Below are 13679 nucleotides of genomic sequence, written 5' to 3' on the forward strand. Positions count from 1 at the left end.
CAGCACTGGTTGGAAGTTGGTGTGCGTCAGGACAGAGAAGCCATTCGTGAGAGAGGACATGACCCGGGTCACGGTATCACAGCACAGAGCTCGATGACAAGCTCTACGACACAGCTCCAGTTGGTCCCCAGCTGGGGCAGTGTTGGGGGGGAGGGGGGTGGGTCGCCTCCCCAGAGGGAATGTGGACTCCAAACACCATATGCTCCTGAGAAAGGTCTGTTTCAATGAAAACCGAACCATAACTTGTAGGTCAGCCAAGCAAATCCGGATAGGGTGACGACAGGTGAGTGGGCTCCGTGAAAACTAAGCTCGGAGCCCGAGTGGCACACGGCTAGGCTCAGGACCACCGGCTGCCACAAGGAAGAGCTCGGGGGCGAGGCCGTGACCATGTAAGCTGGCTGGCTTGTCCAGGGATCCCAGTTCATTACCATGAAGGGTCTGCACGGGCTGGAAGCGGGACACCACAGGCACGAGAGCCACTGCGGGTGGCCTGAGCCCCACGTGAACTCTCCTCCGTCTCTTCTGCCCGGGAAGGGCTTCCTGTCCCCAACCCAAGGGCGGTGTCCGAAGTGCTGCTAAGATGCCCCAGCAGCACGGTGTTCAGCCGTGCGTGACGTAAGCCCACTGCTCTGGGGATGCTGACCGCGCTGGGGACAGGAACAAGGAACGGAGGAGAGTCACCTCCCTTTTCTGCTATCGGAAGATTCAAAAACTCCATCCCCCCAAATCGCTAGTTAGTGGCGTTGGCGACACTAAGCGGGCACGACCCGAGCCTTGGTTCGGCTGGCTGGAGGGCCCGCCGTGATTCTGGGGGAGCCCGCGGGCCCACGGGAGCGCCGGCGACCGGAAGTGGCGAGAGCAGTCAAAGAAACACCGTGCACAGCTTTAAACCAACTTTGTGATTTTTATTGGTGGGGGACAACTTCTGTAGTCCTAGAGATCACTAAACTGTGTACAATTAGAGACGCAGCATCACAGAAGAGCAGACGGCAGAATTAAACAGAGCGACTGAAGGAAAGATCCGTCGTCATGATTTTGCCCATTTTTCATTATGTGTACACAGAAGCATGAATGCAACGTGAAATCTTTTAATGGCAATAAAGTTTACAACCACCCACCTACGTGGGCTAACGTCTTAACTCCGGGTATCTGATCTGCAATGCATACGTAAGCAGCTTTTCATCGCACGATTACTAACACGTATCTTTCCGGTGAGGAACCAGCAACTTATTTTTCGTATTTATGTTTCTTTTAGAAGTAAGAACTATGTCTCCTCTGATAACTGGCTCGTTTTTATCGTTTATCAAAAACTAGAGGGTGGGGAAGGAAAGTGTGACGGATTAAAAAATTTACTCCTTAAGGAAAGATAAAATTCATTTTCACAAATTTACAAGTGTCGCTGGTGCAGGATTTATTCTACTAAGCAATTAGACTGCGAATCGAATGCAAGTTCCCCCTTCTCACTCAGGAATCGGCATTATTTCAGAAACACGGGTTCTGTGTATTTTCTCAAATCGAGTGACGGTCTGTTTCAACCAAATGATTCGGATCTGGAAGGCAGGCGGCAACGTGAACTGTTGCGCACAAGCCCCGAGGCGTCTGCTCTCCGTTCTAGCCCGTTCTGCCAAGGACGAAGAGGCTCCCCCTAGAGAGCCACTAAAGACGGGAAGGAAGTCAGAGGGAGTCGGCGTCTGCAAGCGGGCGGCGGGCACACGGCGCGCAGGCGGCTACAGCAGGTCCACGCGGCGGTAATACAGGAGGTAGGCTGTGCGTTCGGCAGTGGGCTTCACCACCTGGTACTGGTTCACCACCTTGACCGTCTGGTCATCGATGCGCAGCCAGCCGTTCAGACCGATCTGGAAGACGTCCGTGGTGTAGTGGCCGCCCGTCGCGCTGCTGCCGTGATGGTAGACCACTGCAAGAGAGGCCGGGCGCCAGGTGAGACGGGCGGGGCGGGGCACGGCAGCGTGCCACGCCCCCCACGCCCGCCACGCCCACCGCGCGCGCCACGCCCGCCACGCCCGCCTGACCCCCCCCCCCCCCCCCGCCCACGGAGCCGCCTCGCGGGACACACCTTTCCGAGGCGCGTGGGGCAGAGATGCCACCACACAAAGCAACGTCATGTAATCCAAAACCCTCAGCGACGCGCGAGAAAGTCACACACGGACACCTTAACGACACACTCCGGACGTTCAAGGCCTCGCGGAGGAGTCGCCGGCCCGGCGGGGCTGTCCCACAAGCCAGCCCTCCGGGCGAGGACGGCAAAGACCCCGCCCCCTCCCAGCCCCCACGGAACCGCTAGCACTGACGGACCTCCAGAAATGCCACCCAGACCCCCAAACGCTCATGCTCTCGATCCAGCCCATCCCCTTCTAGACCGTTCTAAAGAGATCATGTGAACCTCCGACAAAGATTTGGTAAGAGTGAAAAAGCAAGGAAACGTCAAGAGCCGTGCACAGTAAGAGGAACAGGCTGAGTGCAGGCGATGTAGGAATATGCCGGTGTTACGTGGAAAATGGACAGTTCTAGGTTTTCTGTGACTGTCATCACAACGAGTGACCGCGCCGGCCCCAAGAGGGACAGACAGCAGGACTGTCATGTGGGCGGAGCGGGTGGCGTCCCCACCGAAATGGCACCTAGTCATTGCGCTTTCTTCTTTTATGCTTAAACGAAGCTTTTCACTTAAAAAAATTCTGTAATCCAATCAAGAAGCCTTTGGTCAAAGGCCTAAAACAAAGACAACCAACCACTGGAAGACGCAGTGAAGTCCCCTGAAGACACCAAGGGCCCCCGTCTTCCCCCCATGGCGGGGGAGGAGGGCCAGGCCGCAGGCAGGAGCCTGGGGGACGGAGACGCCTCCCGAGGACAGGGGGCTGGCAAGGCGGCCGGGCGAGCTCGTGCCACCACCAGTGCAGAGCAACAAGACTCGGCTGGTGGCACGGTGGCTGGGCCCTGGCGGCAGCGGTCACTCCAGCGGAGGGACGACCCTGTCCGGACCCCGTGGCCGAGGTCGTGGCTGGTGGGATGACAGTCCCCCCGGCAAAGGAGCCTCCGTGCTGGAGGCACAGGGGACGCCCTTGCCAGCCACGTGACAAACACGGCTGGTGCCCTGGGGACAGAAGACTGCAGGAGGCCCCGGCAGGACACCAGCGGTGGGATCGGCACACACGGCAGGTCGCACCCATCAAAAGGCCATCGAGGACGTGGAAGAGGCTTGACATGGCCCGTCCCCCAGGCCCCAAACCCACTTTGGGCTTTCGTCCTGGATTTTCACCTCCAAGACACGTCTCGGGCAAGAGTTTTGATCGAGTGACCAAGTCAGTGGGATTTAAGGAGCTGTGGGTTTGTGTTTCCTGCAGGCCCCTCCCGTTCTAACACTTCAAGAGAAAGCACTCCACACGCGTTGTGGTTCCCTCAGCAGCACCCGGGGGCTGACACGGCACGTCAGGGCTCCAGGCGAGTCCCCCTGACTGAATGGGACCGCCCAGCACTTCTCGAACGTGCTCTCCGGGTCCCGCAGTCAGAACCATTTGTGCGAAGTGCTTCCTTACATTCCTGGCAGACCGGGAAAAGTCCAACTGATCCAATCTAGTGCCCTTATTTCTGAAGTGAGAAGCCATGAGAGGATTTGGGAACGCAGGGGAGCCCTGGGCAGACGCTGGGCCACAGCCGGCAGGCAGAGCGGGACCACACCGGGGCTCCCCGAGCAGGAGAGACAGGGATTCCCGTCCTTGCCCCCGGTCGGCGGCCTCCCCCTGCAGCGGCCCCAGGCGGGGAGGGCAGCAGGGAGACGGCAGGGCTGACCTTCATCTCCCCCTGGGGCCTCAGGGCCCAGCTCCGGACTCGGGCCGGCCGCCACGACCTCTCTGGTCCCAGAGGCAGGTGGCAGAGTTTCCATGACAAGGCAGGGCTGGAAAGGGCTGGGGACACCGCAGGAGCGCAGGGCCCCCCTGCCTGGGGAGGGGCTGTGATCGGCTGACGTGGGGGAGAAGAGAAAGTCAAAGGCACAGCCTGGCAGGAAGAGCAAGGTGACCGGGCCCAAGCCCTCCTGGTGTCGCACGGGGACCTGACCCGCTCATCGGGGGCCAACCAACTTTCTAAACAGGCAGGACGGAGGGTAGGAAGGTGAAGACCGGCCACGCCACTGCGGGTCAGAGCGGGGCGTGTGTCCCAAACAAGAATTTGGGTTTCTTGTTTTATAAAACGGGGACACCACCACCTGCCTCGCAGGACAGCTGTGAGGAATAAATGAGATACCACGAAAAAGGCACCGAGTAGAAAGGTTCACTAAACACGTGTCAGTAAATGGGAACTTAGTTTAAATTACACGCAGACTGAGCAAGGCCAACACAAAAGAAGGATAACGAAGAAGCTAGGAAATTCTGGTAAAAACGGCCAGAAAGCACACGCAGCTGATGCAAACAGCAACCAGCACAAGTACAGGGCCTCAAAGGCCCAGAAGACTCTAGCTACAAGAGAGGAAGGAGGAGCGGAAGGACGGACAGACAGTATTAGACAAACTGGGGCCGCAGGAAGCTCTGGGCCGAGAGAACAGGGGTCTCGGGGACCCGGCCCCCCAGGCGCCACCGTCCCTGCGCAGGGGCCACAACCGCAGCAGGAAAGGTCCTGTCTGCAAACCGCTAGCCCGGCAGGCGGCCTCCGACCCGATCCTCTGACTCACGGACAGAACTGATGTTAAACAAGGTCTTAAGACGGATTCAGCTTAGAGCCAAAAGGATATTCTGTCAAATCCAAGCACCAACGTCAGGTCAAACGCACATTTTCAAAAGAAAACAGAGTCCCCTTATAAGGTCCAGGGGTTACCAGCAGAGACACTCTTCTCTATGCGAAGTGGTATTGTGGCAAAATTGGGCCTGGGTATTAAACGTCTTTATCAGTGCTTTAGTAAGTAAATAACGTACAGATTTACTTACCTGCAAATAGCCTATAGGTTCTGTGGCATTTAAAATTCTTATTTTTAACCCCTGGAGAAAGCAGTTCTGAAAAACAAAATATCGACAGCTGCAATCTGTAAAAAAGCACTTATAGAGAGGCTCAGGGTGACAGAGACGAAGAGGTGCCGACAGCCCCGCTCACATGCGCCCCCTGGCAGACCAGGAAAACAAAACAAACTCCAGGCCTCCCTGGGCGCAAGCGCTGCCCAGGAGGGAAACCGGCTGTGCGACGCGGGAGCGCCCGGACCCGGCAGCCAGTCCGTTAAGAAACAGGGGAAATACACTGAGCCTGTTAAGCTCATGCCAGAAACCCCTTAAAAGCAGACATGCTAAAAAACGGAAAAGAAAGCCGCCCACTTAGAAACAAAATGGCCCGGGGAAACGAAGAGTTGAAACGTTTTACAGGCGAGGGAGGCCGCAAAAGTTCCATTATGTAAGAGTAAGACGGTCCCTCCAAAGAGGCACTGTCCCCCTGCGGGAACGGCTCCCCGCAGATGCACCCTTCCGGGAGCCGCTCGCCACCGGCTTCTCCCCTACCCCCACCCTTGACCCACGCCAGGGCCTCTGGTCCTCGCTTATCTCGTTTCTCTTTCTGGAAAGCACTTCAGGTGGCAGCTGACACGAAGACCACGCGTGACAAGCAAGACAACACGAGCTTGCTTTCATCAAAACGCGTCGAAGCTGAGGGGGCCCGGTTACCTGACGGAGACTCGGGGCGGACAGGGTGCCACAAACCTGACACGTGTCATTGCAACCGGAGGTCGGAGGAACGCCCAGGGGCCTATGGGAAACGTCCCTTCACTTCACTAAAAAAGTCCATTTAACAGGCCGGTACGTGCGATTCTTAACGTTTATGAAGAAAACCGTTTTGGACCACTGATCCACAAGGTATTTCCAGAAAGACGATGCTCATCTTAATGGACAAAATCTCCTCCGGTTTTACAATCTAGTAAGATCATACGGTTTATTCACTTTTTGCCTTTATCTTTCAAGAGCTACCCTGGTGCCAATTTGAGCATCAAAATCCGTTACTAATCGAGAAATCTAAAACCAAACCGTCACGAGAGAGAACCTCCTGACTCCGGCATCTCGCAGAAACGCCGGGCGCCAAGCGCCCGGCCTCCCGGGGGAGCGGGCACCACGCACGCGGTCTCCGTCCGCGGCCGTTACCTTTGCTGATCTCCAGGTCCACAGGATACTCGACGCTCTTGACGAGCTTCTGACACCCGCCGGTCTTCTCGTAAACAAACCGCTTCAGGTGCAGCACGAGCACAGGAGGGAGCTTCTCCAGAGTCACCCTTCGACTGATCTCCACCTAGGGCACAGAGCAGAGCAGGACGCGCGTCCCTCACTCCACGCGGCAGACGCCACGTCCGTCCCCCAAGAACCCCCTCCGGGAGCCGACGGCCTGCGGCTCCGCGGCCCCGTTCCCCACTCGGCCGGGTCAGGGGAGCGTCTGAGGATCTAACATCCCGCCAAGAGGTCTCGCGAGAGCCACCCGCACCCACACTCCCCGCGGGAAAGCACGCACGTGCCTGCAGACACAGCGGCACGGGGCGCCCCGGCTCCGCGGGCCCAAGCGTGAACTCCGCGGCAGGAAGCCCTGCTCTGGGGTCGGTTAAGCATCAGACTTCCGGTCGGGTCACGCTCTCACGGTTTGTGAGATCGAGCCCACATCGGGTGAGCCCCGCTTCTCTCTCTCTCCACCTCTGTCCCTCATGAGATTCTCTCTGCCCCTCGCTCACTCGTCCTCTCGCTCTCAAAAACAACAAAACAAAAACCTGTTCTGTGACATTAATGGCAAATTGGCACAAAAATTAACAGCTAACTCGGCAGTGGCACCTCGCATTATGTACGTATTAACGTGCTTTTTAGTAACTCAAACCGAAGCCAAAGTGTTTCTCGAATTAGGTGTTCTACGTAACCCAAAAGCTATCTCTTGTAACCATTAGCTTCGCAGGTTTGTTTTATCAACTTACACGTCTCTCATCTGCTTCCACAGGTCCAATGAATGCTGCGCTTCATTAAAAATGCATCCTTGCCAACAATGCCTATTACCTTTATTTGCCGTTCTTTAGAATTATAAACTCTTGGATGCTCCCTGTATTTAGATGAAGAATCCTTTTGGTAGAAATGCCCGTTCGGGTGACCGTCGGAAAGAGAACAGCGGAAGCGAAGTGTATGGCAACGTTCAGAAGACCGTATGTGCATCTGGGCAGAGGTGTCCTAATGGGTGCCCGGCTTCCCACTCAGGCTCAGATGCCAGGCGGGGAACCACCCGACCCGCCTCTGGATGCTCATCACGGGTCTGGAGCCCGGTGTCTCCGTACCCGAGGAGGATGTGCAAGCGATCGGAAAGTGTGGCTACGGCCCAACAGCAAGAGACCGAGATTGTGGCAAGAGGACTCCAGCGTCCCCGCGCGTGAATCGAGGGCTGGGCAAATGCATCTCTGGGATGCTCTCCGAGCCAGGGACCTAGGACTCTGACCTCAGACTTTCGGGCAGTTCACTAAGTGGCTAATCGGAAATTCTTCCGTGTGTTTTGGGTTTCCACACAAACTTGACACACTTTTCTTCACACAACAAAACCAGACCCGTTCCGCACAGCAAGTGTTTTCTATAGTCCTATTTTCCCATGGGCCTTCGTCAAGTGGTCCCACAGCAAAATAAATCTCATGACCTTAAAACACAGTAACGTCAAACTCGGTATTTTAAAAAGTCCATTCAAAGAAAACACATTCCAGAAAATGTGATACTTGCTCTTTCTGGATATCCCCGCCCCATACGAACCGTCCAAGATCTCCCTTTCTCAAACGTCTGCTTTTCGGAGAGTTTTCGCTCTTCTCGGTAACATGCCACCGCCATCACCGAGCCGGGACACGCAGCGTGTTGCTTCTTCCTCTTCGAGGCTCTGCCAAAGGGCCTCTTTTTTCCTGCGTCCTTCTCCCCGCTCCCCCCAGCCATCTGGAATAAACCACTTTCTTTCTTCTCACATCCCCTACCTCGATCTCATCTGCACCCTCCCGACGTGCACGCGTCACCGCAGCAGGAACAAGAGAGGAAAAGACGCGTGAGGGGGCGGGGGCGAGGTCTGCAGGATGAGTGGCCACCAACCCCTGCAGGTGGCTGCGGGAGAGCGAGCGAGAGAGGCGCTGGGGGGTGGGGGTGGGGGTGGGCAGGACGGCGACTCCACCTCTGGAGCCGCGGCTGCCACACAACGAGCCAAGTACACGGCTCAGCCACACCAACCGACCTCCTGGAAACAAATACCCACTTTCTCTCTCATTAAGTTCCACCGCCAGACTCGGCTGATTCACTTAAGCCAAGCGCCGAGATTCTGTCTCTCGCTCCTACCGCTTTTCTTGTTTAAACAAAATCGCCCGTGGGAAGCAAGTCAGAAAACACGGGAGGATCAGGCCAAACCACGTGCCCATCTCCCAAGAGGAGGCTTGACCGGTCCAGGCGGGAGGCCCCAGGGGAACCGCAGGCGCCCAGGTGCTCCTCTGCTCTGCTCCCCGTGAGCCTTCAGCCACCACAGCCTTGTTGAGTCACGCTCCCCAGGGATACTACGAGCTGTCCAGACAGGTGCCGCCCGTAACTAGCCTGCGTCCATCTGTCACGTTTCTCTGAACTCACCAACCCCGAGATCACCAGCACGATCTCGGCAGCGGAGACGACACCCTCCTCAACCCCGGAGTGGAAACAGCGGCCGCTGGCACATCTGGACCCCAGGCACCAGGAAGCGCTCCGGGAGCAAACACTCCAGCTCTCTCCTGACTCGGCTGACAGGTACCCCGCACGAAGCCATCTGCCTCTCTGACTCCCGAACACTGAAGACTCAAAGACTTTCCTCCTGTCCACATCCGATTAAAGACTAACACGCAGGAAAACAGCTACCTTCTAATTGTTTTTGATCTCCTGGAAGACCTACAACCAAATGCTAAATAGACGTGTTTGGAACCTCTTTTCTGGCCTACCTAAGCTCACGAAATTATGCTCTGTGACGTCAGAAGCTGCTCGGCCTCTGTTCGACGTGGTGCTGACTTTATCATACCACGATCGCACTAGCCAAGTTACACAGCTCAGGACAGACGCTCCCGATGACCGTCACCCTGGGCTACGTGAAGTGGTGTCAGGACCAGCCATTTCAGCCGTCCCATTGTAAACACGTGGAAACTTTCAGTGCGAAACAGTGAAGCAAGGGGCCTGAGAGGCAGAGCGCGGACCCGCTTGCGCCGCGCGCTCTTTCCACCAGACCGGGGCGCCTCGGCACACACGTTCAAGACCAACTATGGCTGTACCTCTTGTTTGGTCTTTGTGGTATAACCCTGGACAGATTCTCTCGCCACCAGGCTCTCCAATGCGTCCTGGACCGTACGTATCTTGTCAGACTGGATGTCCAGCTGCAACGTGAAGAAGGGCTGCAAAGTGGCGGATTCTCTGGAACTCTGCTGGTAGACCACAGACCTGCGGGTTGGAAGACACGACCAGACAACTGTGAGACAACGCTCCTTCCCGCCTTCCCTCAAGATCACCCAGCGGCAGAAGAGGGATTAACGCAGGGAACGAGGTTTCTCAGGACCACTCTCAGAAGGCCAGAGAGGGAAAAGAGCCACAAATGTACCGAAGTTAAAAACAATCAGGTGGGAAAAATAAATAAATAAAATAAAATAATGACACCAACTACTGGTGGAAAAAAAAAATTAGGCTGGGAAAAAAAAATAATGACACCAACTATTGGTGGGAAAAAATAATCAGGCGGGAAAAATAAATAAATAAAATAAAATAAAATAATGACACCAACTGTTGGCGGAAAAAGAAAAATAATAATCAGGCTGAATACCACCTCCTGAGTATTTCTAAGCAAAAGCCCACCAGTTCAGCGGATCGCGTTCCCGGCGCAAGCACACTGGAAGAAAACCTACTTCATCTTGCAAATTCCTTCCCTTCCACTCCACACTTTATCTAATGCACCAGTTAGTAACTGCCCTTATCCTGCCATGGCCTCAAAACGCTGACACTTCTCATCTTCGTAAAGTGTCAGAGCCGTTCTAATAAAAGAGAGGAAACCCCAAGGTAAACAATATTTTTAATGGCATTCTTCCCCTATGAAAATGACTTACAAAAGAGAAGCAGGGTGTGTCTAACAAAAACTAAGCTAACATTCCAGGAAACAAGGCTACCTACCACCCTCAAGAAGAAGGGTGCCAGTTCGACCTTGTTTTCTTAGCTGGTTTTTCATTTCATTTTTCTCTGAGTTTCTCTGAGTAAAACTTGTGTGCTCAGCCCATCTCCCGTTTAGCCCCGGCAGGGAAACATTCCAGGCGCGCAACGAGAATTCTGCTTCTGCAGCCCGAGTGACCCGGTTTACGAAAGGAATCAGATGGGTGCCTGGGGATTCAGACTTTGCAGAGCAGGTGCCCCCAAGAGCGAACTAAACGCTCCTCTGCCTCGGGCTTCACGTCCACACGCGCTCCCCTGCCACATGGACCAGGAAGCATCTTGGTGCTCCCTCCGAGGGCACAGACTCGAGAGCCACGGCCCTTCCCCTGGTTCCAAGAGCAACGGGGGAGGGCGGTCATTAAAACTGGTGGCGGAATCAAGAAGCGGTCCTCCGGACTCCGACGGCCTCGATTTTATTCAAGGCTCCGAACGGGCGGGGGGAAAAGGGTGAAGAAAGGTGATGGTTTCTCCAGGGGGAGTGAAAACCCACCCAAGGAAGGTGGATTTGCAAAGAAAACCACACTTCATGATGGCTACCACACACAAAGTTCCTAAATTTTAAGAAATCATTCCAACCTTTGTTTTGTTAGTTCTCCAAAGTATCAACAAGCCGTTTCAACATTTAAAAAGCCCGCCAAGGCCAAAGCCAGAGGTCCTGCACGGCAGGGCCGTGCACGCCGAGCTAGAATTTCCTCCAAATCGGATGCTGGTTATTCTCAAACAAACGTGAGATCTTGGGGTACGCTGGCCTCAGGAGCCTTGCACGTTCCACCTACGCGCACACACACGGTGCTGTCACGCCCACTGGGCTGGCCCAAGAGCACGGACATCAGGCTGCCGGTCTCACGCAGAGCCAAGGGCACAAGATGGCCTTCTCTCAGTGCCGTGCCTGACCTGGATCCCAGCTTCCCTTCCCGAAACAGCCCAGCCCAAGGAATCGTATCCACAACACCAAGTCACAGGGGCGGCAGTCCCCAGGGCACACCTGACCACAAGGCTGACGTGGAGACGTCACAACGGAAGGGGGCCCGGCGGCTCTAGCGCACAGTGGGGAGCCCAGAAAGGACTCGTTCAAGGGGACAAGGCGGCACGACTGGCTTCTGGATCCGGCGCGGCAGAGCAGCACCGCGCGGGGCCGTGAAGGAGCCAGTGGGCGTGCGGGGGTTGTATCAGCCTCGCTGAAGGGGGCTCGACCTAAGCTGTGGGGCAGGGCGAGCCCGAACTGACTCTGCCTGCCTCTGCCTCGGAAAGGGGGTCACTTCTTCTGGATACACGGCATTCGGGACAAGCAAAGGCTGCGTCTCACTACGAAACCCCCCTCGTGGGTTCCAACGCCAGGCCGTCCGCGAGGAAACCCTGCTCCGGGGGCCCTTCGGGACTCTGGACGCTTGGGCCTCCCTGGAGCCGGCCCCAGCGCTCCTGAGTTCCACATCGAAGCGGCAATGAATGTCTGTCTCTAATGCACTCAGACAGAACTCTTCTAGAAGGAGGTCATTAAAGAGCAATGAGCATCTGCTTTATGGGAACTGGGCCAGAGGAGGGAACCCAGGCCCTCCAGGAGGCCCCGCGTCCCCCTTTGTGTGAAAGTATCTCCCTCCACGCTCCCTCACGTTTCTGGCTCACTCGGTTCCAGAGCCTAAAATTCCTCTAGCCAGACACAGAATTTCTTCTCTTAACAGAACCTGCCTGCCAACTTAACAAGTCTTTCTCTTTCTACCTAGCTGTGAGCGGCTGGAGCGCTGACGGAGGGAGGAGTCAGGAGGGCAGCAGGGCCTGGGGGACGGCGGCAGTGCCCGGGGCCGAAGGGCCTTGGTGCCGGGCGAGAGCAGTTGAAAGCACCAGGCAGGAGAGGCGCAGGGACGGCGGGGGACACAGCAGGCACAGGGGCGTCGAGGCAAAGCGTCGAGCCCAGAATTCCTCAGACACGTCTTCCACCCTCCCCCTTCGGCCAGATGGCAAAACCCTGAGAGAGGCCAACACTCCGGCATATTCCAGAAGAGCACACACCTGATGTGTCCGCCAAAAATGCCAGTGATCGGGGTCTGAACAAACTCCGCCTGGCGCGTGACTGAAGTCTTGCTCCTGGGGCCCACTTGCTCCCACTCGTCCTCACTGCCTTCGCCCGGCTCGTCCTGCTCGTCTTCGTGCACCGACGGGCTCCTGGGTCCGTTGGAAACGGTGAGTTCTGAAAAGGAGACAGTCCGCTTAGGCCACTCACGGCAACAATGACAGCGAAACAGCTTCCTTAAAAAAAGGTTCTCCGTAAGCCGCCTGCACGGAGTGAGCCTTAAAGGCGACACCAAGGCGCGCTCTGCACAAAGAACAAAGGCGACAGGGACGGATGCCCACCTGAATGCTGCTGGCATAAACCACCAAGGACGGCGCTCCTGGGACAGCCGGAGAGCCGTGAAGACAGACCGGAAGCCAGGCAGCACGGTGGGAGCGCGGCCCGTCTTCCTCACGTGCTAAGGAGCTTTGGTCACATGGGAGAGCACTCTCAGTCTCCGGACACGCATGCTTTGGCCATTTTAGGGGCGAACTAAACTGCTACTTCCCACTTAATTTGTGTCACTCAGGAAATGCGTGCACACACCGTGCGTGGGGACACAGAGAGAGAAAGCACGGCAAGACGTTAACGGGTGCAGAATCCAGCGGCTGCACAGGTATTCACCAAACCATTCTCCCAGCTTTTCCGTATGTTTGATCGTTTTCCTCATTAAAAGCTGAACGAACAAAAGCAGAGGTGCTGGATGTACTCTGATTTACCCAGAGGGAGCATTCTTGGTGGTATAAAAAATAAGCAGTGTAGAGATAACCAGAGTCGCCCTGGTGAGAAAGTGACTCAAAGGGCCAACGATCTGGGGAGGAAGCGGCTTCGTGTACGAACACGCGACATCTGTTCAGAATGAATTCTTGGGGAAATGTTCTCGCGCAATTTTGTGGCCAACAGACCACGACCTACTTTGGTTATTGGGTGACAGAAGTTTCTTCAGGTTCAGCATTTCCTCGTGAAGTCCGTTTAGAATGAAGCCTAAATATTCCTCCGCATCTTCTTGTCGACCCTGAAAAGGCCAGATAGGAACACGTTAATTTTAACTGATCACCACGCAAGGCCTGCAGGGAATACTGAGCCTGCATATTCAGACCAGGTCTCCTCTTCAATTTTTAACAAGACTTAATGTAAAGTGTTTCCAGAAATCATGTGACTTTTTTTTTTTTTTTAAATTTCTTTTTACGTTTTTGAGACAGAGCGCGAGTGGGGGAGGGGCAGAGAGAGAGACAGACAGACAGACACAGAATCGGAAGCAGGCCCCAGGCTCCAAGCCGTCGGCACAGAGCCCGACGCGGGGCTCGAACCCACGAACCGTGAGATCATGACCTGAGCCGAAGCCGGACGCTTAACGGACGGATCCCCCCCAGGCGCCCTTTGCGTGACTTCTTTGTAGGCTGAAACAGGTGGAGTGAGGGGGGCATGGGTGGGGGTGCAAAGTAAACCTTTAT

At 55.7% G+C, this 13679-nt stretch overlaps 1 protein-coding gene across 2 annotated transcripts in view; it reads right to left on the reverse strand.

Moving 5' to 3' along the window:
- Positions 1-880: 880 nt before the first annotated feature.
- USP10 (ubiquitin specific peptidase 10) overlaps positions 881-13679 on the reverse strand; it is a 68453-nt gene continuing 55654 nt past the window's right edge. For both annotated transcript variants that reach the window (XM_086688785.1, XM_086688784.1), the window contains 6 exons: positions 13141-13240; positions 12186-12363; positions 9257-9422; positions 6126-6270; positions 4935-5000; positions 881-1915 (listed from right to left, as the gene is read on the reverse strand). In XM_086688785.1, the coding sequence (XP_086544911.1) occupies positions 1728-1915; positions 4935-5000; positions 6126-6270; positions 9257-9422; positions 12186-12363; positions 13141-13240 (843 nt within the window). In that variant the 3' untranslated portion in view covers positions 881-1727. The remainder of the gene's footprint in view (positions 1916-4934; positions 5001-6125; positions 6271-9256; positions 9423-12185; positions 12364-13140; positions 13241-13679) is intronic.

Source organism: Puma concolor, chromosome E2 (genome assembly GCF_028749965.1).
Source record: "Puma concolor isolate L17-30 chromosome E2, mPumCon1.1.hap2, whole genome shotgun sequence".
Lineage (NCBI taxonomy): Eukaryota > Metazoa > Chordata > Mammalia > Carnivora > Felidae > Puma > Puma concolor.